Source organism: Coffea arabica, chromosome 2c (assembly GCF_036785885.1).
Source record: "Coffea arabica cultivar ET-39 chromosome 2c, Coffea Arabica ET-39 HiFi, whole genome shotgun sequence".
Taxonomy (NCBI): Eukaryota; Viridiplantae; Streptophyta; class Magnoliopsida; order Gentianales; family Rubiaceae; genus Coffea; species Coffea arabica.
Window position 1 is genome coordinate 20,183,448 of NC_092312.1, and position 22,356 is coordinate 20,205,803.

Below are 22,356 nucleotides of genomic sequence, written 5' to 3' on the forward strand. Positions count from 1 at the left end.
GTGTACGGACAGGGGTTCGCAATTCAAAATGTTGCTGTTCTATAGTTCTGATTGCGTTACAAATAATTATCGAGCACTTCATCAATAGCAGTTGCACGTACTGTAAATAAATGTGAGAGGAAAAACATTAGTCTAGTCACTTGCCCCCCGCATTGAATATAACTCAAAGAAATTCTACCGCATTTATGTATTTACTTTTTGTTTCTTTACAAATTGAATCAAGCAACATTGGCCAACTTGGTAAGCAATATAGCTAAGTCGGAGTTTTTTTTTTTTTTTTTTTTTTTGGGGTTTGATAATTTATTCTACACAAATTAAGAAAAAGGAAAATAGAATACAAGTACCATCATGTCTTATGGTAACACGGAACTTCGTGCTGTCCTTTTACGCATGAAGGTAAGTGAATTAAACGTCAATCAAATGATGTACATAAAAATTATTCTATCATGTTGGATGTAGGTTTGTTTAGTCAACTGCAGAGAAGATGCCTAAAATTCATGGGGGAAAAAGTAAAAAAAAAAAAAAAAAAAAACTAACAAACACCAAAGATAATAAATTGTAGATGCATACAATTTATGTACGCGCGTGTGTGTGTGTATATATATATAATATATGTGCAAATATGTCAAAAAGGTTTACTAGTTTAGGAAAAATGATGAATAATGTGGATTCACGTAGCCATATGGTAATTTATAATTTTATATCATGCAAGTCAAGGTAGTTTGAAGACGAGTTTGATGATGAATAACATCACACCTCAAGTGCGAGGAACTATATTAGTCTATTTTTTTTTCATGAAATTTGGAAAATTGCCCAAACCCTTGATAAGTATCCAATGCTCCACTAATGAATGTATTATGTATTTATTATAATTCTACATTCTCCTCTTCTTTATATATATATATATACATACATACATATATATATGTTTCCCATCTATTTCGACTTTTAATTAATTATAGATTATGATTTTGAATTATCAATTTTTGTATTGTTCTCGAACAAAATCATCCTTTTAGTTTGTTTTTGGATTATTGACTCAAATTGCACGCATGGGCTGTCGTAAATCCGGTAAACCTAACAAGGAGGATGGATGGAGATAGTTCCCAGATTGTCTCATTAAACAAAAGCCCAATTAGCACTAGTTAAATGGGCCTCTTAGGCGCTTGTGCATGCTCATAGCCCAGATTCTGTCCTTGGCCGCTGGCTGTTGGCGTTGGGCAGTCCCAACTGGCCTTTATTCTCGTCAACTGGCCACGTGGCACCACCCATTCACTTTCTACTGTTTCCCTCCACTTGCCTTTTTGCACTTTTTTTCGTCTTTATCAACTATACTCGTCAAATTCAAAAAGAAAGTGTTAAATTAATTATGAGAGGAGTACCAGCAGAAGCACCAGCACCAGCACCAGCAGAAATAATGGGAAAGAAACCCATTAAACCCGTTTACTTTGCTAGCTGCCATTTTATAAGACGTTCTCCGAGTCACCGCCGTCTCTTCTGAATTTCTTCTTTCACTCATCCTCAGCGTCGCCGTCACCATTTCATCATCTCTACCTCTTCAACCTCTGCTCCTATTTATGCTTGATTTTCTGGAGGGAGGAATTTATAGGTGAGGCATGAATTATGCAGTGAAGCAGAAGAGAAGTATACGGAAGCTTGATCGGAGAAACGCGACCAAGAACATCGATTATGATGCGTCGGACTCGCCTTCGACGTCGTCTTCATTCGACGAGTCATCGACCCACCGGGGACGATATCTGGACCCGCGCCAGCTGTCTGAGCGGACTAGCTTTAGAATTGAAGGAATTGAAGGCGAGTTTGATCTGATTTGTCGGTCGCTAGGGCTTTCTGGACCTGACGATTTCTCGATTCCGGTCGCCGCTTGGGAAGCTAGGAAAGTTTCTTCTCCTTCGGCCCAAATTAGGAGTTCCAGGTTCCGTGATAATTTCGGTGATAACGATCAGTTAGCCGAGAGTTTTTCTGCTACGGTCGTTCTTAGAGATCAGCTTAAGTGCGACAGCGACTGTGCCGAATTAGCTCAAATTGATGCTATTGTTGGTAAAACAAGTGAAAAAGATGATTACGGAGATGGTAAATTGCTCTACTTGAAAGTCGCCGGAACGGATGGTTGTGGAGATGATAATTTGTGCAATGAAGTTATTAGAGGTCTCAGGCCGCCTAAATTGGCTCCTCCGCCTGTTGTTTCAAGCAGGACTGTGGACAACACTAGTTCAACATGGGATTTATTCAGGGCTTTTGGTCCTCCGGATGATAGGGGTTTAAATGGCTCTAAGCAGAGTAAGGTGGAGAATGGGGTAGCGGATCAAAATTATGCTCAAGAGTTGGAGAGTATGAGCAATCAGGCTATTGTTTCAGAATCTTGTTCGGATTCGTCAAATGATGAAAATGACACCGTTGATAATTCATTAAATTTGATGGCTGCATCTGTCTGTTGTGTTTCACCAAGTGCTACATATAGGCGCAGCATCAACTCTTGGCAAAAGGGAGAAATCCTTGGGAGTGGATCTTTTGGGACTGTCTATGAAGGCTACACGGAGTAAGAGTTATTTATTATATTGATTATCTTGTGCATCTTAATGAGTTAGTGAAGCTAACAGCGCAAATGATTTTACGAGCTAAGAAAAATGTGAATATAGTTTGTTTAATATAGATAGAAGCTGGAATCATGATAGAGATCTTGGTTCTAATTACTTCCAACTGGAAATGGGAGAAAGCAGAATGCATTTGGTTGGGGCTTTGATCAAAAAAATTGGTAGGACTATATTTGCGCTAACCATCCTAACTTGTAAATAGATGCCTAAGGCCCTTTGTCCTTCAGCAATCTATTTTGCCAGTTTCTCGTCAGTTTTGTGTATTAAGTGTAAATTTCTCCAAAATAACACGATTGCTGGGTATCCCTGTTTGTCTAACTGAAAGAGTGCATGTCATCTACTTTTCCATTTCTACCTGCTATCTTTGTTTCCTTTATTAATTTAAATAACCAGTGTCCATTTAATTCCTCTTCTAGAGGGGGAAAAAATTGTCTTTTGTTGAATCGAAGGAAGGATTAATTTATTTCTTATGTCATCTCTTATGATGTTCCCCATCTTGCAGTGATGGGTTATTTTTTGCTGTAAAGGAGGTTTCTTTACTTGATCAAGGAAGCCAAGGGAAGCAATGTATTTATCAACTTGAGCAGGTAGGTTAATGTAATTTTTTTCTGATCCTTTGGCAGATTTTTATTTAGTGTGAGTCAGATTTGTATGCTTCATATTGGATGACATTTTCTTTTACTGTCTTGTATAAATACTTGATTTTTTTTAACGCTTATATTTTCCATTTGTTGGTTCAGGAGATTTTGCTTTTGAGTCAATTCCAGCATGACAATATAGTCCAATATCTTGGCACTGAGAAGGTATACTTATGAGCATGTTAGTGGATTGTTATATTATCTTCTATACTACTTTCCAGGTTTGATGTGCAATGCCACTTGAATGGTAACTATATGGTTACAATTGAGTACTCATTTTAATCCCAGAGGTTGTATATGGATGAGATATGCAGTTGCCATCACAGCTGCAATCTACTGAGTGAGAACATGATTTAAAGGGTTAAACTTTACTTGTAAATTAATACTGTAAATCTCTTTTTTAGTTGATGGTGGCAGACCCTATAAATCCAGTGTTAGTTCTCATTTAATTAAAAAGTTTTGAACTTTTGAGAAGTAGCTCGTGTTTGGACGTATTTGGTGATAGAAAACTGAAAGATTTTGAAATGAGACCCTGTCACACTTGTTCATTGGGCCACATGATTTTTATGTAGCACGTGCAGATAATTACTTGTGGTTGTTATTCAGGGGGCCACTGGTTTGTATCTGACATTTTTGTATAAAGGGTTTCTTAAAAAATAAAACTATATTATCCTACTTTGGCTGGTTCCCTTTCAAGCTTTTAAGTTCATTATGGAGCGATCAATTGATCTGTTTCAAACCTTTCTATGCTTTACAGATTTAATCACCATGGCTTTTGTTCAGATTACATTGATATCATCAATTCTTCATGGAACTTGGAGTTTTATGGTGTTTTTGTCAAGGATATACCTGTATGTAATTAGATGCAGAAACAAGGATTTGGCATTTGCACTGCTTTGGTTCGTTTTGAACATTATAATTGAGGCCCTTTAAGTTTGCTGACTTTTTTTTCTGGCAATAAATTGTAAAACATCTGGTGCGTAAAAAAAAGAATATAGCATCTGGCATAATCTTGAGATTTTTCTACTAGCGGAATTAAAGTAAAACACATGGAACTTTCTTGAGTTTCATCATATTTACAGATGTCTGACCAAACTTGTGTAAAATATATTGACGTTTTCTTACATGGTATAACTTCTAAAATATTTTTTCAAATATATAATGCAATGACCTCTCTCTATTTTAGGTACAACCCTTGAATGAATAAGTTCAAAGAAGGTTAATATAATTTGAAGAGGCACGAAGTAGATAGTGTTTTTGTTGGATGTCTGACCAAACTTGTGTAAAATATATTGACGTTTTCTTACATGGTATGACTTCTGAAAATTTTTCAAATATCTAATGCAATGGCCTCCTCTCTCTATTTTAGATACAACCCTGAATTTTGATCTAAAATAAGTTCAAAGAAGATTAATATAATTTGACGAGACATGAAGTAGATAGTATTTTTGAAAAAAAATTATTGTTGTCTATAAGTAACTGTTTTATTAACATCTTTTTCTCATACTAATTTGGCAGTATTTGGTTATTTTATGATGTTAGCTGAGGAGAAATTTTATATTTCCAGGATGATAGTAAACTATATATCTTCTTGGAGCTTGTAACCAAAGGTTCACTTTTAAGTCTCTACCAAAAATATAATCTACGCGATTCCCAAGTCTCTGCGTACACAAGGCAGATCTTGAGTGGACTAAATTATCTTCATCAGCGAAATGTGGTGCACAGGTAAGGAGATTGATTATCTTAATAACTGTATTTTCGTTTCTATTTCTTGTTGAATATGTAATTCTTTTTTTTTGTCATAAAAATTGGTTTTCCTTTCCATGTTCCTTTAATTTTACTATTAATGGAAGTGCATAATGCAGTCAACTACCTTAGCATTGCTTGTAAAAGATGGACCATTGTTTATTCGTTATGCTGTTCATGATTTAGAACCTATTCTTAGAAATTTTAATGGGTTGTTGAGTTGATTATGTCCTAAAGTTACAAAAGGTTCTTCTTCTTTTTTTCTTTTTAACTCCACAGTTATTTGTAGAAGTCTGAACATAAATGAAACAAGAGGCTGTGTGAAGTATAAAAGGAAGATAGTATGATAAATACAAGCAATATTAGATAATACTTAGTTACTTTTGTTGTTGAATAGGTTCCAAGCAAATGATCAGATACTCTTTAAGGACTTGTCATAGAGTTTGACAAATTATCTTGCCAATGAGAAAAAAAGATTCAATATTTTGCACTTCCAGGTTTAAAATACTGTTCTCGATTCACTACTGCCGCCATAATGCTATATTATATGATTTTGCTATTAGTCTATTACCATATGACATAATAATGACGAAATTCTGAGCAAGTGATGAATTACTCTGAAGCAATTCTTGGAGTTTGAAGACTTATCTTCTTGTTGTAGCATGCCTTGAATTTTATGGTTATACATCTCCTGGAGTTAGGATCACTACTTCAACTAATTGTCACTCTGTTTTTGCATGAAGAAGCTTTAGTCTCTCAAAACTATAGTTATTTATCTGTCTTTATGACAGTCATTTGATCTGCAGTAAATTTGGAAACATTGTAATTAACCACCAAATAGGTTTTCCTGGGTCTCTTGTGAATGGCACGTTGAAATGGTTATCAGATTTCTAAGCAATGAAAAGAATTTTGAAGTCACTGGGGAAGTTATTAAATAGTAATTTGCTTTTTGGTATTCTTCTTGAGATAGAATCAGTAATGTGCAATGACACCATCAACCCTTTCATGTTGTGTGTTAAGGTATATATTTGTTAAACTGAAATTTGAAGTCTGCAACTGAACGAAATAATCCTATAGCACCTTCCAGCACATGGTGTTAGTAGCTCTCCATCTCCATCAGTGCCAAGGTTACTTATCACTACATAACTCATCACTAATAATAATTGGTTTTAAGCTTACACCGTAGTTGAAACATTGTTCTATGAAAAGTATATGACCTATTGATGTTCTTGGAAATACATTACAAATCTGGAATATTTCATGTTTTGATGGTTAAATATATCAAATCTCACATCCAATTTTCTCAATCTGGAGTTTTGCATTGGATTTTAATGACTCTTTTTGAGTAGTATTCATACATGATGAAGAGCAGGAAAAGAGTATAAGAATTATAGTAAGTTGATTGATCTTGGTGGGTTTTATGTGCACAACTTGAGGATCTTTAAATCATAATTGTCAAAACATAACTTTAAATCATTTTATTTGTAAGTCTAATGTTACTTTTTTCCTGTCTTCAGGGATATTAAATGTGCCAATATACTGGTTGATGTGAGCGGCTCTGTGAAAGTTGCAGATTTTGGGTTGGCAAAGGTTGGTATGCTTGAATTCCACTTCTTTTTCTTAAATTAAAATTAAAAGAAAGGAAAAGCATTTACCTTAGGATGCATCAATAATTTTGATGTTGTGTATCTCTGCAGGCAACCAAATTGAATGACATAAAATCTTGCAAGGGGACTCCATATTGGATGGCTCCAGAGGTTTCTCTGTGTTCTCTAATGACTATTTCTTAAGATCTTTAGTTAATTTTTTTTTTTTAGTTTGAAGCTCTACTGACCATTAAAATTTTACTGCATAGCTCCATAAACATATTCAATAGCATAATGATGCATTTTAAGTCTGTGAAACAGTATAAGATGAATACAGACATGGTAATTAGGTAGAAATTCAGAGATACAATGAAATTACTAATGAAAGGCAATTGTGAATCGGTTCGGATGTTTACATATCGGTCTTCTGTTTCTCCAAATTCTATTCAGTTGTTTATGCTATTCATCTCAGCTGATATTTAAAACACATTTCTTGAAGGATTTGTTAGGGAACTGTGTAACAATGTTAGACCATTAAGATTTGAGTCTGACTGTTCACTGCCTAGACATATGTCAGCAACAGATTGTTGAAGCTTTTTGGCAAACGTTGTTGCGTTCATTCAGTTTTGTGTTAAATGATGAACTCATAGGAATGTCCTACAATACCTTCTGTTATGGAAGGCTCTGCTCAACTTAAGCCACTTCTTAAGTCTATTACATGGAATTGTTTTATCGCTTTCCATGAAGACAGATTGTGGTACAAATTCATGTTTGTATGACTAAATTTATTTTGTTGTGCAGAAAATGCACTATAAGCATTTCTAAGAGCCTGAATCTTTATATCTATTATCAGGTTGTCAATCGAAAAAATCACGGGTATGGACTTGCTGCTGATATATGGAGCCTTGGGTGCACAGTGTTAGAGATGTTAACTGGTCGAATTCCCTACTCACATCTAGAAGGGGTATGAGCAATATTTGTTCTTTGCTTTGATCGTTGAACGGTTGAATTGTGCTGGCTCTTATGCTTGTCAATTTGCAGCAAAATGTACAGACCCATCAAGAGTAATTTTTGAAGTTGATCATTATTATTCACTGCCAAAATGTGTAGTATGCATCACCTGTGTTTGTGAGATCATTTGGTTTTGAACTTGGTTGAAATGCATAGAAGTGGTGCAATAAGATCAATCAAGTCAATTTTATAACATGTTTTAATAATTGAATATTATCTAAGCACTAATTGCATTTTTTATGTAACAAACTAGACTAAATTGAATTTCCTTCTTTCTGCATAATACTCTTAGCTTGGAAGTTGTTACTAAGAGATTTTCCAAGGGATGCCTTCTTTCAGTTTGAAGTATGATGACAAACCACTGGAAATGCTGGATTTATGTTCTTGGTATTGTATCTGAGCTCGTAGTTTTCTGCAGCCATTTGCTTTTTCTCTGATGCTTTACTGCTTGATGCTTACACCATGAAGTTTGTTTTTTAGAGTTTCAAAAGGTGGATTTCTGGGTAATTAGCTCTGAGACCTTTTCATTCAATTTTCCTGCAAATATCAAGTATAAATTTTGTTTAAATTAATTTGCTTTGATACTGGAGTATAGACATGTTTGAGTGCTTTAAATCTGTGATAGAGATGGTATGTGAACAACATAAAGTTTCATTCAACTGCACAAAGGATGCATAAAATTTGTCATATCATTCCCTCTCCAAATTAAAAGTGTTGACCTCAAGCTTTCAGTCTTATCTGTCTTTTGACAGCATTATTCTTGTTGTTTCAAAACAGATGCAAGCATTGTTCAGAATTGGAAGGGGTGAACCTCCTCCCATACCTAATTCCTTATCAAGAGATGCTCAGGATTTTATCCTGGAATGCTTACAAGTCAATCCTGATGCCCGACCTACCGCTGCTCAACTTTTGAATCATCCATTTGTTAGAAAGCTACCATCAGCTTTCCCAAGCCCTGTATCTCCACACTATTCTGGAACAAGGCCATGATCTCTTCGGAAGCTTAACTTGCTGAGGTATCAAGGTAAAGATTCTCATCTACTATGATGTATTTGGTAGTTATCTTCTAATATAGAATCATATAATCATTTTCATGTGAACCAAGTATGAAGGATCAAGTAGTCTAGCTTCCTATCTTAGGAGAGCCTGTGGATGCACCACTTTTTATGATTCAATTGAATGTCTAGTACATGGGTGATACTTGCTTGAACATGTCACTGTAAACTTGTGGAGAATTTGTTAACAAAATCCTCAAACTCCTCCGATCTCATTGAACTTGATCCAGGAGAAGTAACTTTTTCGTTGTCTAAGTTCCTTTCTTTTTACTTGTAATTTCTTGAAGAACACTTTTTTTCTTCTCTAAAAATTGATATTGTCAAACCAATAATGCATATGGTCACTGCTCAAGTGGGGACTTGTTCTTTTTCCATCATTTCTCATTGTCGAGGCTGAAGTAGCTTTACCAGCCTGCTGAAATACCTAATTGTAATGTGCTACTTTAGAGATTAAATAACTTGGGTGCATTAAATGAAATTGTCAGACAAAAATATGAATTACACCCATTTGAAGTAGATCAAATATTCCAAGCTCAACCTTTTTTGATGCCCTTAAATATGGTAAGCATCCAACTTTCCCCCCTTTCTCTCTTCCTGAAACAAGAGTGTCATCGTTTTTTCCTCCAGCCTGCATCAAATCACAAGTTTGAAGCCATCAAATGGTAGCTATGCTTCAAGCTATTTGTCTATGAATATGTGAACTGAATGCCTTTTTTCCCTTATCCTCTGACGGAGATGAATACTGCTCTATTTCGAAGAGATGGGATTCTTTGCGATACATTTAACTTTTCTTTAGCTTCCCTGTTCCTGCATGTACACACCACCCTTCTCATCATGGTTAACTTATTTTCTTTTAGTGTTTAAAAGGTGGTATTTGGCAGTTTGTTCCTTGATTTCCAAGAATAAGCGTGTGTGGAGTTTTTGCTTTACCAAAAACCCAAGAGTTTCTAGTCATCATTCTTTTCCATGAAATGGTCTTTTGTAGTCAACTTGACATGCATCTTGTACCCTGTACAGGCTAAAACAGTTAGTGAGCCAGGGTCCTCTCACCCGTCGTGGTGCCTGGCTACAAGATCTGGCAATGCTTGGAACATTATGTGAGAGGTGTCCATGAACCAGCAATTCGGTTTTTTTTGTCCAATCGTCAGTCATTGCAAGCCTAAACAGAGAGTATGCGAGAGAAAGCTACAGTTACAAAGTTGAATTCTTTGGATCCAATGATTCATGCGCGATGCTTCATCGGCTTTCTTTGTAGGACTAACTGTAAATACACAGCGGTAGTCAAGTTGTTGGGTGTTGTACGCGTTCTCATCTTGTAAACGTGTAGATACGTCTGTGAGGTGTATAAAGCATCCCAACTGTTTGGATAGCAAATTGTTTACATAATTTTATTTAGTTATATCATAAACACTTTTTTATCGCTTTTTTATTTTACATACATTGCATAAAAAAAATATTGCAGTATCTTTTTTTTCAAAAAAATTATCCTAAATAATCTTGTATCCGCACACATGTATCTCACTTACCCCGTGAAAGAAGCGTAATAGAAATAAGAACTGTTTTGCAATTTTTTGTCCTACAAAAAAGTGCCAGTTTCACTCGAATGGTTGAAAGACGACAGCAACATAATCATTTTGTCCTTCCTTCATCAGTATCTAAATAAATAACAAAGGTTCATTCAGAATCTGCTCTAACACTTTCTAAAGTTGTCATCTGTGAAACACCAGGAGCAGATAATAAAGTCCCACATAATTTAACAATCATCAATTAACAAATTTACATCAGTGGCTAGCTTTACTATTTCAATACTTGCTTGAGGAATAAAAAGAAGCTGTTTGTGGCTATTTGCGCCAACGGACTGATTGTTTGCTCTTCCAGTAGATATTGATGTTATTCATGAACCCCTTTCTGGATCTTTACAAGCCAATTTAGCTGACAAAGAAGCTTTGTGCATATCGGCTATGGCACCTACAGTTTCTAAAAGTTCATTTTTCATGTCCGCAATTTTTGATGCCATGTATTCCTTATATTTTGAAACAGAATCAATCAACAAAAAAAGTTCCCGAGCACATAATTGAACTTCTTCATCAATTTGCACTGTTGTTTCCTGCAACTTCACCTTAGATGCCTAAAAGGATAAAACGCACGAGAGAAGAATGATATGTGAGATAAAAATACTGTAGCACTTTTTTTATGCAATGTATGTGAGATAAAGGAGTGGTTGAAAATGTGTTGATGATGCAAGCAAATAATTCACCATCCAAACAAACCCATATAAGTAGTATATCATCAAAATCATCAAACTAAAGTAAGCTCAGTCAACAAAAAATAGTATCAAATCATGAATGAAACCAAGCTCATTGGAACTCGTGTTGTCTGCCCAACACATTACCTACATACCTCTAATAGTCATTGAAAAAATAGTACACTTGAAGCTAACCATTGAAGGTGTGAAGGGATGATACATACCTTGAGAAACTGTGTCGCTTCTTTTTCAACAATTTCCAGGTTATGAGTTTCTGCTTCAAGTTCCTCTACCATCTTTGAAGCTTCAGATGCACATCTTGAAGCGTACTCCTGTGTTTCTTTCCTTATTCTATCTATATGAGCTTCAACCTGATAAATTTTAGAAAGATGAAAGACACAAAATCATTATTCTACAAGCAACCATAGAATAAGAGTAAATCTTGTATACCCTAACAATGTATACATGGTTAAATGAATGCCACATAAGTGAAATTTAGATTTAAAATTCAAATTCAACATATGTGGCATTCATCTAAGCATGACAGTGTATAGGAGACCAATCCATAGAATAATTGCTCAGTTCTTGATAGAATCCAAAAAAGAAAAAGAAAAAAGAGAGAGAGAGAGAGATGAGAAGAACAAGAATGAATGAATGAATGTTGAAACCATCCAAAAATTTCCTGACCATGAGTAAGGTAGAAACCTGGAACACACTTGACAGTGATAGAAATGAATTCGTCTCTCAGCACAGAAAGTCTATAATACACCTGCTGAAGTCATACTGCTTTCTGAAAATGCTTAAAACTCCTTTCCCTACTGACTTTTAGCCTGCTTGTGCATTTACAAATTTGCTTCTAGGCAACTGTACCGAGGTTTTTCTCAGTTTCAATATATATTGCAGGTGTTAAACTACTAGGAGTGATGAGATAAAAGAAATAAAAAGCGACCTGAGCTTACTGCCCAAATCTGTCGATTTATACCAAAACTACTAAGAAAGTCTCGTGATAGTAATCCATTACCCCGTGTCAACAAAAAGGTCATAACTCAACCAATACGCTCCGAGGGACATTCCGAAATAATTGGAACTCCTTCTACAAACCATTTTTGGCCTTCTGATTCACTACTTATTTGGCTTTAACAAATATGCATAATAAGGATCATCAACCTACGTGTGAATTATAAGTATTTTTCCTCTTCGATTTATAAGAATAAGACAATAGAGTAGTAGTAATACTTCACTTAACACACAATCTACAGAACTGCTCGTCTTTACCTCTTCTATTTCAGATTGACAAGTTGCAGCTTTATTCCTTTTAGCCTCTATTTTAGCTTCAACCTCAGCTGACTGTTGCTGAAGGCTTATCAACTCTTCTAATTTCTCCATGGAGCCTTTCTTTATGCTCTCCTCAAAAGAGGCAAGTGCAGGCTTGAGGGTTGACTTGTAATCCAACCCCAACAACTTGACAGTTGTGGATCCTTCTGCATTCAGCTGATACTGACATTCAATTCCAAGCTTTAACCTAGCAAGCATACACATACACACCCCACCAAAGAATAACAAAAACATATAAGTTGCTGCAGTAAAATGCTGGGCATAGTCTCATTTCTATTGATTACTTAACTCATGACTTCCATGTGACACCAATACCGGACAATAGCAATATATAAATCAACATCCATGCAGACATAAACTGAAGATTGATTGATACAATCCTGTTTCCATTAGGAAAATAAGAATGAGAATAGACAAAACCTTCGGATAGCTTGATTACACTCAATGATCTGCCCCTCAAGCTCCTGGAGTTTGTGCTCGATTTCGGAATTCAGACGCCAGCGCTTTTCCTCCCATCCATTCCTCAATATCTCAGCGTCTTTGATATCCTTCTCTACAGCCATCAACTCTTTCCTCATCCTCTCCGCATCTGAGGCATTAATCCCCTGCTCCTCAATTTTTCTCTTCAACTCCTCATTTTCCTCTTTAACCCTCTTGGTCTCCAAAACCTTAGCATTCAATTGATCCTCCTTCTCCTTCAAAACATTTTCCACGGTGACCATATGCCGATCCAAATGCTCAATCATGGCATGAAACTTCTTCACGTCCTCCTCCAACATGCTCTTCTCTTTCTCCAAGACCTCCCTCTGACTAGGCCCCGTCTTTAACGACTCCAATTTCTTAGCCGATTCACTCACATTCTCCTCCAAACCTTTCAAATCTTCCACCATTTCCTCCCTCCCACTGGTCAACTTCTTCACATATTCATCATCCAACGCTTCCACAGCCTCATCGTCCCCCTTTATAAACAACAAATAACTGTCGGTTGTATACCGGAGCATATCATTTGACTCGAAATTTGACCGAACACTTATTAGACTATCATCAAGTATATTAATCTGAACAAGCCAGTGAATTACGGCAAGTAAACTAGGCCAAGAGTGAGGCGTGCCGGGAGCACGTAGGGCAGATTTGTTCAGTTTGACAGGGCAATTTAAGGATTTCAAGACAATTTGGAGGTCGTCATCGATTTTCGAGGGGGCGAAGCCCATGCGAGAGAGGAGGAATTTTAGGGTTTCGGTGATGTCTTTAGCAGAGGGGAGAGGTGGCTTGAGGGAAATGGGGAAGGAGTGGGAGGAGAGGTAGTTGTTGATGGAGTCAATAGAAGCTGATTGGTAGGATTTGTTGGTGATAGGGGCGGCGGAGGCGCGAGGTTTCATGCCAGCAGAGGAAGAAGGGCGGCTGCTGGCGAAGCTGGCGTCGGAGTCGCGGCCTGTGGAAATGAAGGCCCATGGTTCACCGGGTGTGGGGGCGACGCTGGTGGGTGTGGGTGGCGGAGGTCGTCGGTCGGATGCTAGGGAGTCGGCGGCTCGGCGGCGAGTGGAGTTTCTCATCGTCGGAGATCAGTTGCGTGAAGCGTCAGTTGTCGATTGACTTCCCGCCTGATTGTTGTTGGTAAGTTTGGGTGGGAGTCTGCTTCGAGTTTCAAATTTCGAGAAAGTTGTCAATGGTCTAGACTTGGGCTTGGGCTTGCGGTATGAGATTCATGCATAGACCTATATATGAATGACTGGTAAAAACAATTCCGAAATCCATTCCGCCTGTAAGCAAGCTAGATGGACTGGATGGTTTGGGAGGAAGCCTAAGAGAGATAGGCCTCCCACTTACTCAATTCAAAAAAAAATGGAGATATTAAGGCTTTGTTTAAATATGAAAATTTTTTAAATAATACTAGGGAGAGACAGCCCGCACGACGCGCGAGAATTTGGTACTTGTGATTCAAGACAATTAATGATTATTGTTTAATATTTTATAATATAGGAACTGAAGTATGATAATTTTTTCATGTGATTTTAATAGAAAAATCATAAATTACATAGTGAGTCAATAAAAATAATGTGCAATAAGACATCCGTATCGTTATACTATATAACAATCCATTATGATCAAAGGTTATGTTTGAATTTCAACTGTAAAAATAAGGGTAGTTTGAAAATGTAAGAATGTTTGAAGTGTAATTGAAAAGTATCCAAAGGTCTCTTCTAAAACTTATCCAAGATAATAAAATATTTTAAAGTATCAATTGGACCCTTCATCTCTCGAATCTATATATGTTCATGAAAGATCCCTCAAGCAATGCTTCTGATTTCTCTATTGACTTAAACTCAACCTTAATTATCATGTCAGGTTTATCCATCAATCACTTTGCGTCCAATCTAATATAAAATAATTTTATTTTTTACTAACTATTTATATAATTTGGTGGGCATAGTACGACTTAATCACATGTTTCTTACAAAGATAATAATGCCAAAAAATGATAGATAAATAAGAAACTTAAGTGATCTTTTTCAAAATTTTGTAGAAACTATTCAGATTTCATGTTTTTTGCTATGAGCATTTCTTTATAATCTCATAAATAAGTTTAAATCTGCATAATTGTTAAAGATTTGAATTGAGACTATCTTGATTATAAAAAATTGATGCAAATAATATTTTCTAAATTTGAAATTGTAGAAAATGGTAAGTAAAATCAGAAGAAATTCCTCATATGAATTTGAATTGCAAACTATAGGTAAAAACTACTTAATGATATTTTCCATTGTTTACTTGTATAAGTATCCAATATAACATTTCTACTTAATTGGCTCGTTTGAACTATGGATAATAGTTGTTTCAATCAAATTAAGAAATATTATTTATCATTGTACAATATAAAATTATGAGTAAATAAATTAATACAATGCAATCAAAATGGTGCTGTAGCTAAAGCATTTAAACACATTAAGTTTCACTACAAATTCTTTTACATAGCATAAAAAAACAAATTTTTTGTATTTAAAACTATATAAACAGTATAATACAAGAACGAGATCATAACATGGAAAGCAAATAGAGTGCAAATGACATCTTAGTACTATGTAGCATGATTATTTTTCTTTTTTAGTTTCAATGAAGTACAAAATTCTAAATTAATAAATTTTATAATCATAAAATTTCCAATTAAAATAAACACAAGCTGAATTCCAAATCATATTACATGAAAAAATAACTACTTGAACCATAACTGCTGAAATGTAGTCAACAGATCCCTGGAGTAAAAAATAATAGGAGAAAGTTCATGAGAAATAAGGCTATTTGACTTAAATAAATAGATAATATCTTGGCTGAGGAGGAGAAGATGATAAAATTGCTTTTCTGATTATTTTAGAAAGTAACGACATTATCTCAAATTGTACTTTGACCAGAGACAGAATCTATAGGATCTACTAAGAAAAACAATACAATTAGTCAGTTTTTGAAATTAGAAGTATTAAAAGGCAAACTATATGGAGTTATTGAATAAACCAATCATCAGGAAAAAAAAAAACTACAATCGAATAAAACAAACCCAGAGAACTCACCTCAATTTAAAGGAAAATCTATGCATTTCACCAAATATTTAATAACCATAATAAAATCAAAGAGGTGAAACTGAAAAAGAAGAAAGGGTATCGGCTAAACATGAGGACATAAATATGATAATGATTGTTCAGATAATAATTAAGTTAATTAATTGTAATTAAAATCCAATTATGTAAACATCCAATTTATTCCTTAACAAGAAAGGTTTCAAGAAATTGGAAGGCTTGGATGTTAGTATAATAAATGATTAAAAAGGACTTTTATGTAATTCTATCAAAATACAAGTTTTATTCAGTTGTACTTGATACTCAACTTGGAACCAAACATTGTAACATACCAAACCTGCCCCTAACCTTAAATGTCTGAAAGGTTATATAAGTAATTATAGTGAAATTAAAGCTATAATGACTTGTACTCAATGTTCCAATTACTCTTCAAACACTCTCACATTCCCAAAATAGCCTTATTACCCCTGCGGTTGAAATCTAGTTCTAAACTCGTTCTTATATAGTATAAGGATAAGGATTTGTTTGCATCATAAATATATTTTTTTTAATTCACTTTTTTTATATTTTCAATCATCCTTTTATTTCATATACATCAAATTATAGTAATTATTTTAAATAATATTTTAGATAATACTTTATCCAAACAAACCCTAAAATTTTCTAAGAATTCCTTCTTTTTTTTGAGGGAGTAACACAAGATTATTCTCTTTTATTGTACTGGCTTTTTTTGGAGGGCAACATAAGAAGGGTTGTGCTCTACTAAAATAAACATATGAAAATAAAATGGACATATGAAAATTTTTTGAGAATTCCTTCTAGCCAACATATAAACATATTTAAATAAAATAATAGATATTTGTGTAACAGTTTCTACTTGAGGGTTTATAGATACTCATAATTGTTGTTATAATTAAAATTGAGAGGAATTTTTAATTCAATATTGATGTATCATTTTGTATTTTTTCATTTATCTCATTAGGAGAAGAAAATGTCAAATTTTGATATTCAAATCACTCATGAATATTCATTCCGCAGTCAATAGTCAATGGTTCAAATTTGTCATAAATTTACTTTTGTGAATGAAAATCCATATTTGATTTTTAATAGAAAGCGAAAGAAGTTGGCCATCATTTAAGGATGAAGATTGGAAGAAAGTTGGGCGAAGTAGTAATGAGAAATGGATTGTAAGTAGAAATCGCTCTGTTTGAAACGTTTCATTCACACAAAAAAAGGGGATTTTAGTTGACTTTTTAAAGTTTTTTTAAGGATTTAGTAGATGATTAACGGTAACCCTTAATTAGAATTATTACAGATGATTAATGATCAAGATTGGCCTAACACTTCAGATTAAAAAAATTTGTCATTCATTCTCCCTTTTCCTCTTCTTGACCTAGAAAAAGAAAAAGTGCCATCCTAATTTACTCATGTGCAAAACTCTAACAATAAAATACCCCAAATAGTAGTGAAAAATTAGAAACTTTTTAGAGTGTGCAAGGATGATAATAAGTTTCGGTTGAAAATTTTTGAAATATTCTCCCAACACATTTTTTATTATTTTTTTACTTCAATCACATTACTAGAATTATTTCTATTAAACTTCAAAAATTTGCAATCCATTACATACAAAGTTTTGATGATTTTGTAGAGGCACCAAATCCAAGGTCAAAGTCTAATTTGGGGTCGGCATATGTTTTTTTTTTAAATCTTTTATATATGTAACCCAATTTCTGTAAATCGAGAAATTGTGAAAAATAGGCTTGGCCCAAAAGTGAGAAGGCAGGGAAAAATCCCTCTTCCCTCCAAATACTCCCAAACCCCTGCAGGCTGCAGAACACAAAATCCCTCTCCCACTTCAAAGCCACCCCTCCCAAAATATTAAAAAAAAAACTCTTCCCACATCCAAAGAACCGACCCCGCCAACCTATTCCGTCCTTCTTCTTCTTCCCGCGAGAAATTTCCCTACCGTCAAAAAAGGAGAGAAATCTCTTCTCTGCTCAAGTTTACTGTACTGTTGTCAAATAAGCAGATAATAATGGGGAAAGATGAGGATGAGATGAGAGGGGAAATTGAGGAGCGGCTAATCAACGAGGAGTATAAAATCTGGAAGAAGAACACTCCTTTTCTTTACGATTTGGTCATTACTCATGCCCTCGAGTGGCCGTCTCTCACCGTCGAATGGCTTCCCGACCGGGAGGAGCCCCCCGGAAAAGACTACTCCGTTCAGAAGATGATTTTGGGGACCCACACTTCTGAGAACGAGCCTAATTATCTCATGCTTGCTCAGGTTCAACTCCCCCTCGAAGATGCCGAGAACGACGCCCGCCATTATGACGACGATCGGTCCGATTTCGGCGGATTTGGCTGTGCCAACGGAAAGGTTTCGGTTTTTGGAGGTTTTTTTTCCATGGTCAATTGTTTCTGTGTGTCGATTTTTATCTAGTCTTTTGGGTACCAAATGCACTACTACTAGACTACTAGTGAGGATCTTTTATCTTAAGTGTTCTTTTTTTTTTGACCTTTTGAAATGGAATAGAAGGAGAAAAAAAGCAATCATAGGCCTATAGCTGCTTACATGCTTTACTGGGAAAAAATTTAAAGAAAAATAGAAAGAATTGGTCTCAGCTTGGAATGATTGGTTAAAGATAGAGCTAGTTTGATGTTACGTAATTTTACTATTTGGTTTTGGGAGTTTAAGCGTTAGAGGCCAGAGAATTATCCAAAATCATGCGAATACGTCATAAGAGGAAGAAATTGTGCACGTTATTGATGAAAGATCTAATTTTATTAGGTGTTAGAGCTTCTTTTTTGGCTTTCTATTCTCAGCAAATAGAGGCTGTATTTAAACCTCATGAAATGATCTACAAGCGTTCATATAACAAATAGCAGCAAGATACAACTTAGCTCGTATTCATACTGCTGTATAATCTGGATATGTTTATATACTTGACTTTGGGTATTTGGCTAGCTTAATTAGGCAAAGCAAATTTGCATTACTAACAACTAACAACTAATGTCTTTTTGCAACATTTGCTCATAAAAGGGGACTTGGTTATAGAAATTTTTCCTTTTTGGCAGGAAGAATTTGCAACCGGTCGTGTATATAGAAACTTGTCAAATTTGCATAGGTTATATGTCCACAACTAAAATAACATTTACTGGGATCATTTATTGGGACAGTTCGTGTTAGACTTTCTTTCTGTTACTTGATCTATCAACTCCAGCTAGTTTTTTTGTTTCTTTTTCTTTTTGTGGATGTATGTCGAAAGGCTGTCTCATTCAAGAGACAACATATCATTAGTCAGTGTTGTTGAGGCAGATTTTGAGGCCCCTGCTAGATAATCCTCTACATGTTTCTTGCAGGTACAAATAATCCAGCAAATAAATCATGATGGTGAAGTTAACCGTGCTCGTTATCTGCCCCAGAATCCGTTTATTATTGCAACTAAAACAGTTAGTGCAGAAGTTTATGTCTTTGATTATAGCAAGCATCCATCCAAGCCTCCTCTAGATGGTGCATGCAATCCTGATTTGAGGCTGAGAGGCCATAGCACTGAAGGCTATGGTTTATCCTGGAGTCAGTTCAAGCAGGGTCATTTATTGAGTGGTTCTGATGATGCCCAAATATGCTTGTGGGACATCAATGCTACTCCAAAGAATAAGGCTTTGGATGCCATGCAGATATTCAAGGTGTGTAACATTTAGCATTGGACATGTTATTATACTAAAAGACATACACCAGCAATTATCAGTTCCTAAAACTTTATCTGGCTACTTAATTTTTTTTTTGTTAGCTGCAGAGAGGTGGGATTTAAGAAGCAGGGAGGGGGGGAGGGAGGGGGATTAGAACCACAGACTCTAAGTCCTGCAGTCTCAATCTTAGCCACGAGACCAAGGCCTCCTCAACATCTGGCTACTTTACTTGTTAAAACTAAAATGAAAATATGGGGCAACCGTGTGGCTCATTCTGAGGGAGACTGAAAAAGTAATCAAAGAATATCCAATAATTAAGCTGAAACTGCCACTGAAAGTGGACTCTCAGTCAAGAAGAATGCGTTCTCCTGATTAATACTGGGTGGCTAAGATGAACTTGATTCAAGTTATGTTGATAGTAATGTTGTTTTGTTATTATTTACATGCTGATTAATAGCAAACCTGAAACTTTGTCCTTCCAAGCTCAGGCTATTATGTTGTAGTTGTATGTTGAGATATGTGGCTTACAGACAATGAATGCATGTATGCTACAAACAGATCCATGAGGGCGTTGTAGAAGATGTGGCATGGCATCTGAGGCATGAGTACTTGTTTGGTTCAGTTGGGGACGATCAATATCTTCACATATGGGATCTACGCTCTACAGCATCTACTAAGCCTATTCAGTCTGTAGTTGCTCACCAAAGTGAGGTGCGTATTGTCTTAAATTAAAAGTTCTCTATATTTCCATATGGATTTTTATTAATGTTTAGTGTGAAAACAATTAATGGAATTTTTTTGATAAAGAATTTTCTAGTCTATTAGTAGATCTTATCCTCTTCCCTGAGGGTTATTTCCCTAAACTTGTTTGAAGAATTGGTGAATATCCAAATAAGCTGGCAATCACTTGACAAATCTTGCGGGAATACTATGGATGACTGATTCATGGTGTAGATTCATTATTATAGGCAAAGAGAGGAAAACAAGAAAATAACAATCCAATGGTCTAAAGAGGATTTTATTTCCATATGAAGAAACAAATTACGAAGTCATTATTTAAGGAAAAAAAGGGTTACCAAGTCCTTAAGTGTGCAGTCTGTTAAGTTTCGTTATGGGTTTTCTATTGCTTGGCTTTAACTTCAAATACTCTGTTGTACTGCATCATTTGAAGATTGTGAATTAGGACATGCGGCAGAGTACTACAATTGAGAAATTGGTCAATCATGAGGTATCATGTTTTGCGAAATCATTAATTGTATGTGTCAGAATCAATTGCTTTTTGTGTACAGACATGATCAATACAACTATACCCTTTCAATTTTGACATCTTTAGTTTTTGAGCAGCATAAAATTGTGTGTTACTGGAACTTAACACAAGACTTGTCTGATCTGAACTCTTTGTAGGTTAACTGCTTGGCGTTCAATCCCTTTAATGAATGGGTTGTGGCAACTGGATCTACGGACAAGACTGTCAAGTTATTTGATTTACGCAAGATTACTACTGCTCTTCACACCTTTGATTGTCACAAGTACGAGTCTTTGCTGCTCTTCTGTTACAGTCATTATTGATAATCTTTTAAGTCATTTTGGCGGGTTATTTTTCATTTTTTAATCATTGATCAACGTTTGAATGCTTGTCCAATAGGGAGGAGGTTTTCCAAGTGGGTTGGAACCCAAAGAATGAGACCATCCTAGCTTCTTGTTGTCTTGGTAGGAGACTCATGGTCTGGGATCTTAGCAGGTACATCTCTTCATGGTTTTATCTAGGTTGAAGCACGTACTTTGCTTCGTCACATGTTGATTCTTAAGGTTAATATAACAAGATCTTCCAATGGCACCTTTTTGTGCTTGTTAAATGTCAACGGTCGATGGTGGCATTCATTATCTTGCTGCAACAAATGCTTATGAGATTATCCTTCTGTCTAATGTGCTGCAAGAAGACAAGCCACATGGTTTAGAAATTTATAATGTTATTCGGGAACTTTGTCTTGCTAATTTCTTTTACGTTTTGCATGCTGTTGTTCAGTAAAAGCCTTTGCTAATTATGAAGTTGGTTGCTGTCTGTCTGTGCTTTCAAAGTGGGTGAGGCAATCTGTGGGTTTCTATATCCAATGCTTTTAAGCGGTAGCGGGGAACTCTATCATGATTGGGTTCATTGAATCTGCTTGGGCACAAATTTTGTTGAATGAACTTCAGATGGTTTACCATAACGCCATAACTGATTGATAATTGGTATGTCTTCCCAGAATTGACGAAGAACAAACACCAGAGGATGCAGAAGATGGGCCGCCAGAGTTGCTTTTTATTCATGGTGGTCATACAAGTAAAATTTCAGACTTCTCATGGAACCCATGTGAAGACTGGGTTGTTGCTAGTGTAGCAGAGGACAACATACTTCAGATATGGCAGATGGCAGAGAACATTTACCACGATGAAGATGATCTACCTGGAGATGACCCAACAAAGGCCCCTTAGTTTAGGCTTACCATCTAATTGCAGCCCAATGGGCGGGATGTATGATCATTTACGTGGATAGACAACTAGAGTTGCACATTTTTCTTTTGTACCATCGTAGCTTTGTTACTGATATATGAGTGATTCTATTGTTCTGATCTGCTGGAAATTGAACTGCTTAATTACCACTTTTGCTGTATGCGGTTATTTGCCGCTTGCGACTGCATGGTTGTATTACCTTCTTTAGTCGGCCTACACGTCAGGGGGTGGCGGTAAAATATGAGATACTTATTTTAAGCCGCCAAATTTTGGGTCATAAATTTTTGATCCATGCTAGAGCTGAAGGCAAATTATTTTTGAGGGTCATTTGAATCTTCGTAATTATGGTTGTGGGGCTAATTGGATCTGAACG

At 35.6% G+C, this 22,356-nt stretch overlaps 3 protein-coding genes across 5 annotated transcripts; 2 read left to right on the forward strand and 1 right to left on the reverse strand.

Moving 5' to 3' along the window:
- The first annotated feature begins 1,334 nt into the window (after nucleotides 1–1,334).
- On the forward strand, nucleotides 1,335–10,082 carry LOC113726716 (mitogen-activated protein kinase kinase kinase 1-like). 3 transcript variants are annotated; one of them, XR_011839177.1, is made up of 9 exons: nucleotides 1,335–2,557; nucleotides 3,115–3,199; nucleotides 3,353–3,415; nucleotides 4,818–4,975; nucleotides 6,514–6,586; nucleotides 6,694–6,753; nucleotides 7,436–7,546; nucleotides 7,886–7,980; nucleotides 8,371–8,431. XR_011839177.1 is itself a non-coding variant. In XM_027250580.2 (9 exons), the coding sequence occupies exons 1-8, from the start codon at nucleotides 1,617–1,619 to the stop codon at nucleotides 8,581–8,583; spliced, it is 1,704 nt and encodes a 567-aa protein (XP_027106381.1). In that variant the 5' UTR covers nucleotides 1,337–1,616; the 3' UTR covers nucleotides 8,584–8,617; nucleotides 9,666–10,082. The 3 variants fall into 3 exon arrangements, 1 of the variants encoding a protein (XP_027106381.1); XM_027250580.2 differs by lacking the exon at nucleotides 7,886–7,980 and adding an exon at nucleotides 9,666–10,082 and having other exon boundaries at nucleotides 1,337–2,557; nucleotides 8,371–8,617; XR_011839178.1 differs by lacking the exon at nucleotides 7,886–7,980 and having other exon boundaries at nucleotides 7,436–7,629.
- A 186-nt stretch (nucleotides 10,083–10,268) lies between these two features.
- Nucleotides 10,269–14,031, reverse strand: LOC113726717 (kinetochore protein NDC80 homolog). The gene is made up of 4 exons (XM_027250582.2): nucleotides 12,649–14,031; nucleotides 12,169–12,415; nucleotides 11,118–11,264; nucleotides 10,269–10,776 (listed from the first exon to the last, which is right to left on the reverse strand). Exons 1-4 carry the CDS (start codon nucleotides 13,779–13,781, stop codon nucleotides 10,543–10,545), a joined length of 1,761 nt encoding a protein of 586 aa, XP_027106383.1. The 5' UTR covers nucleotides 13,782–14,031; the 3' UTR covers nucleotides 10,269–10,542.
- A 3,604-nt stretch (nucleotides 14,032–17,635) lies between these two features.
- LOC113726719 (histone-binding protein MSI1) lies at nucleotides 17,636–22,132 on the forward strand. Its single transcript, XM_027250583.2, has 6 exons — nucleotides 17,636–18,177; nucleotides 19,161–19,487; nucleotides 20,049–20,201; nucleotides 20,895–21,019; nucleotides 21,136–21,231; nucleotides 21,737–22,132. Exons 1-6 carry the CDS (start codon nucleotides 17,833–17,835, stop codon nucleotides 21,963–21,965), a joined length of 1,275 nt encoding a protein of 424 aa, XP_027106384.1. The 5' UTR covers nucleotides 17,636–17,832; the 3' UTR covers nucleotides 21,966–22,132.
- The last annotated feature ends 224 nt before the right edge of the window (nucleotides 22,133–22,356 follow it).